The sequence below is a fragment of the Helicoverpa armigera genome, chromosome 10 (genome assembly GCF_030705265.1).
Source record: "Helicoverpa armigera isolate CAAS_96S chromosome 10, ASM3070526v1, whole genome shotgun sequence".
Taxonomy (NCBI): domain Eukaryota; kingdom Metazoa; phylum Arthropoda; class Insecta; order Lepidoptera; family Noctuidae; genus Helicoverpa; species Helicoverpa armigera.
This window is the reverse complement of record NC_087129.1, coordinates 9,634,843-9,639,808: the sequence shown is the minus strand read 5'-3', so window position 1 is coordinate 9,639,808 and position 4,966 is coordinate 9,634,843. Positions and strand designations below refer to the sequence as shown.

The 4,966-nt window shown below is 35.2% G+C and overlaps 1 protein-coding gene across 4 annotated transcripts; it reads left to right on the top strand.

Annotated features, from left to right (window-relative positions):
- Window positions 1-864: 864 nt before the first annotated feature.
- Window positions 865-4,655, top strand: LOC110371006 (tenascin). 4 transcript variants are annotated; one of them, XM_064036558.1, is made up of 14 exons: window positions 865-1,026; window positions 1,158-1,298; window positions 1,425-1,568; window positions 1,717-1,764; window positions 1,841-1,981; window positions 2,058-2,195; window positions 2,313-2,366; window positions 2,444-2,584; window positions 2,814-2,867; window positions 2,944-3,084; window positions 3,159-3,299; window positions 3,380-3,520; window positions 3,601-3,741; window positions 4,280-4,655. In XM_064036558.1, exons 1-14 carry the CDS (start codon window positions 948-950, stop codon window positions 4,420-4,422), a joined length of 1,647 nt encoding a protein of 548 aa, XP_063892628.1. In that variant the 5' UTR covers window positions 865-947; the 3' UTR covers window positions 4,423-4,655. The 4 variants fall into 4 exon arrangements, with proteins under 4 accessions (XP_063892628.1, XP_063892631.1, XP_063892629.1 ...); XM_064036561.1 differs by lacking the exon at window positions 1,425-1,568; XM_064036559.1 differs by lacking the exon at window positions 2,814-2,867.
- The last annotated feature ends 311 nt before the right edge of the window (window positions 4,656-4,966 follow it).

The following is a 4,966-nucleotide window of genomic DNA, read 5'->3' as shown; positions in this document are numbered from 1 at the left end:
TTTCTCCTCTTAGTTAAAATAAAATAAAAAATAGCCCTATAAAAAAAACCTGAATATTCTGTTTTCTTAATTTTTCTTTCAAGAAGTACAACATGCTGCTGTGTCTATCATCATAATCCTTCTGCCCTTACCAACATTTTACTTCGGGACGGTGCTGCATGATATGATCTTTCTTATTGGACAACATCTCATAATTTCATTTCTAACAATATCGTCTCTTACTCAATCAATCTAGTGTTTCTTTGGTCATCTCCAAAAAATCGTGAATATATGTATGTCTCTACATTGAATCATAGTTCAAGGGATTTTCCTATTTGTATAGCTAGATAAAATTAATGACTGTGACCTAATTAAACTTTTTTTTGACCAAAAAAAAAATAGTTTACAAAATGTGAACATTTTGTATTTAAAATTAATCAAAGTGACTAAAACATGACCAACTAAACAAACGTTGCTGAAAGGTAATGCCCCGCTTTCAAGGTCTGCTACAGTTAAATACCCGAAAACTGTTTTATTTCTGGAACACCTTAGGCCATATGAGTCATATGAGCTAATAATACCTAATTCTTCAAACCATGAAATTGCTCAAAAACGAATTCATTTGATAACACCTGGAATAGTAAAGAAAGGCAAGGCTGACTAACTCACTATCAACGGAGGTGATAATTCTTTAAACCTTACAACTGCATACTGTCCGATACTAAGAATTCCCGCCCAGTTTCCACACACCCAATGATTACTGCAAATATTTCCCAACCTAATAATAATTACCGGCACTTATCTGTAGTTCAAAGCAGGACGGGATATAGCCTGCCTGACTCATAAAAGGACTTTTTACATAGGTGAAGTCCCTATGTAGCAACGGTTCCTATATAAAAGCTAACAGGATAACACTTGAAGTATTTGCATCGGTATCAGTTACAAACGAAGTGGTCTAAGCTGAAGATATGTTGCCTAAAATATTAATTGTTGTTCTTGCAACAGTTAGCGTTATCAATGCAACTGTGATCGTCAATGTGTTTGATGGTAATTTTAGTAACTAGATTAAAAAATCTAAATGATTCATAGAGCATTTTGAAATTGTGATCTAGTATTTTAATCAATTGTTTATAGCTATAAAAGTATATGGTATTTATTTTGTTCTTTTATCATTATAGATGATCCCGACATTGGATTACTGTCAGCGAAGAGTAGCTGCAACCCTGCAGAGTGCGACCAACGTTGTCGCAGTCTCAAGTTCCCCGGTGGCGCCTGCATCAATGGTCGCTGCAAGTGTGACAATTTCCGAAATGCAGAAGGTATTATTTACGTATTTTTTATTAGATATTTGTTAGTTTCATCTAACTTTATTCTTATGCATATTTTTTTGTAAAAGATGTATTTATTCATCTTTGTACAACTCTGATTTCTCTTCCCTTTTTTAGTTGAGGTGTCTGAAAATTCCCGCTTACAGCGTAAAATGCCTTGTTTTAACTGGCCTTGTATCGTGGCATGTTCTTTACACAAATATCCGGCTGGACTCTGCAAAAACGGAGAATGCCAGTGTTTTTACTTACAAAGAATGGCAGGTAAAAGACTCTTATCAATCGGAAGGTATTATTATTTATTAACTTTAATATAGATTATACATAGTTTTATAATCGTAATAATAAATTAATCATTCCACCAGCCCTCGTGTAACAATATTTTTCATAAATTAATTTATCTATTTACTAGGAATTCCTGAAAATAACAACGCCGAACAAGACAACACGCCACAAATAGGTACGAATAATTTGTTATCACCCACACACTATTATCATACGGTTCTTCATAATTAATCAATATACTGTTCAAACAGATGAGGTTGATTCTGAGCTGGATAAAAAGAAGTGGGAATGCAATGCTACAAGGTGTGACAAATTCTGCCGCATACTCAAATTCACTGGTGGCGCCTGTGTCAATGGTCGATGCAAATGCAACAACAGCAGTATTGCACAAAGTATTGTAGTGGCATTCTTAATTAATTCCTTTAAAAAAATATTCTTAAATTAATAATTTATTCTTTTTATCATCAGATCCCGAACCTGAGCTTGTAAACAAGAAGAGTGACTGCAACCCTGCAGAGTGCGACCAACGTTGTCGTAGACTCAAGTTCCCCGGTGGCGCCTGCGTCAATGGTCGCTGCAAGTGCGACAATTTCCGAAATGCTGAAGGTTTGTATTAAAAACCATGATTTTCATGTAATATGAATGTCTATTATAAAACTTTTTGGAGCCATATCTTATCAAAATTGTTTATTGAAATACTAATAAAATCCTTCCATTTTTCAGATCAAATTACCGATAATTCCTTACCGACTGTAGAAGATTTCGTTCCTTTGCAAGGTATGTAATAATTTTTTATTGGTTTTAAGTAATAGAATTAATGAAACATTTTTCAAAAATAACAATTATTGTACCAGATGATTTCGAGCCTGAGCTTGCTAACAAGAAGAGTAGCTGCAACCCTACAGAGTGCGACCAACGTTGTCGCAGACTCAAGTTCCCCGGTGGCGCCTGCGTCAATGGTCGCTGCAAGTGTGACAATTTCCGTAATGCTGAAGGTATTATGAAATTTCGTTTCATCCTAAAGTTTACTAAATTGGATGCTTAGTTGATACTGAACTAATTAAACATACGAGTTTTCAAATAGATCCACAATTTTTCACTTTCATAGGAGTGTCTGAACAATGACCATCATATAACATGGATGTCTATAATTAACTTTTTCAAGCCATCTTTGAGGATAACCATAATTTGTAAAATGCTGATAAAATCCTTATTTGTTTTCAGAACAAATTACCGACAATTCCATACCAACTGTAGTAGATTTCGTTCCGTTACAAGGTATATATCCGTTTTTCATTGGCTTAATCCTAAGGATTAAAGAGTCATTATTCTAAAATAAAAATTACTCTAACAGACGACTTTGAGACTGAAATTGCTATCAAGAAGAGTGACTGCAACCCTGCAGAGTGCGACCAACGTTGTCGCAGACTCAAGTTCCCCGGTGGCGCCTGCGTCAATGGTCGCTGCAAGTGTGACAATTTCCGTAATGCTGAAGGTATTTCAGTATTCAAAATTGTTCCAAGTAAAAAAGGAAAACTAAATATTAACAAATACATTGTATTTTAACAGATGATTTCGAGCTTGATTCTTCACCCAAGTATAACGATTGCAGTCCCATAGGGTGCGACCAACGGTGCCGCAATATCGGCTTTCCAGGTGGTGTCTGCGTCAATGGTCGGTGCAAGTGTGACATCTTACGTGACACACAAGGTACTAATTTAATGTTCAACATAGTACATTTTTTATTTAAAACTGTATGGTAAATATTTTAATAAATTTAATTTTGGCAGATGAATACGAGCTTGATCCCGCAACCAAGTATGACGACTGCAGTCCTATAGGGTGCGACCAACGGTGTCGCAATATCGGCTTTCCAGGCGGTGCCTGCGTCAATGGTCGCTGCAAGTGCGATATCTTAAGTGACACACAAGGTATTAATTTAATGTTCAACGTGGTACATTTTTTATTTAAAACTGTATAGTAAATATTTTAATGAATTTAATTTTGGCAGATGAATACGAGCTTGATCCCGCAACCAAGTATGACAACTGCAGTCCTATAGGGTGCGACCAGGAGTGTCGCAGAATCGGCTTTCATGGTGGTGTCTGCGTCAATGGTCGCTGCAAGTGTGACATCTTACGTGACATGCAAGGTATCATTTCTATATTTAAAGTTGGACCCACTAACCAAAAAAATGTATTTTGATATATTATTTCAATGATCAATACATAACAGATTATTATGAAGTTGATAGTTCAAGCAAGAATAGTGAGTGCGTTCCTTTAGAGTGCTACCAACAGTGTCACAAACTTGGTCACCATACCGGCGTTTGTGTCAACGGTTTGTGTGTGACTATTACCACCGTGACGCAGAAGGTCACTTCTGAAGCCATGATTTTTTATTTTATCTTTAATTTTACATTTCCTAGAGTATATAGCAGACTGCTGACTAAATAGTCGGCCGACAGTTTACCCGATGGTTGACAAATTGTCTTTTAAAAAATTGTGATTTCGATTAGTTTTCAGTCGGTCTGATACCAACTAAATATCCGATATTTGTTATGTGGGTGTTTGCTATTCATCTTCGTGCTGATTTTAAGCCTCAATAAACTATCGGCTGACCAAAAGTTTCAGGTATACAGTATGATTCTCAAAGCGAAATTTTATTTTTATTTTAATTGAATGTTCAAGAGCCGTCACTACCTGAACCGAGGATCCCGGGTATTTTTGATAAACTTCGCTGTAACTCGGACGTATGTTACAAGCATTGCACTAAAATTGGATTGGCAGACGGCACCTGTAAGAAGGGAATTTGCAAATGCAAGGTTATGTGAAGCTCGAGTTTGTTTTTTCAATTTTTATCTGGTTTATTAGAAAGTACCTCATTTGAAGTGTATTCATAGTATTTGTAAACTTATGAAACCTCCATTTATCATAAAATATAAGCAATTCCAAAGTAGGACCTTTGCATTTTTGTTAGTAAGTAAATATGTATTGTCATAATGTTCACATTATTATCATATAATAGTCTCTAGCTTGAATAAACATTCTTTATTTGATAACAAAACTTTTTTAATTTTGCGTCTTTACAGCTAACCTCAAAATAATATAAAGCTAAATATCGATCTATAGCCAAATATAGGAAACTATGTATTTTATCTTCTTTCAATAAAATAAACAACGAAGCACATTATGTAACAAAAATGTACTCTAAATATCCTTGGGATTATATGGCATGCCCAAGCATGCAAGCCCAGTTTAAATACCATTTGATGTCCAAAGATTGATGAAAAATATTTCAGCCGAAATTAAAAAAGCTATCAAAGAAGAGCTTGAGAGCTTCCAAGCGTCTGTAGAATTTATCGGAGACCAAGTTAG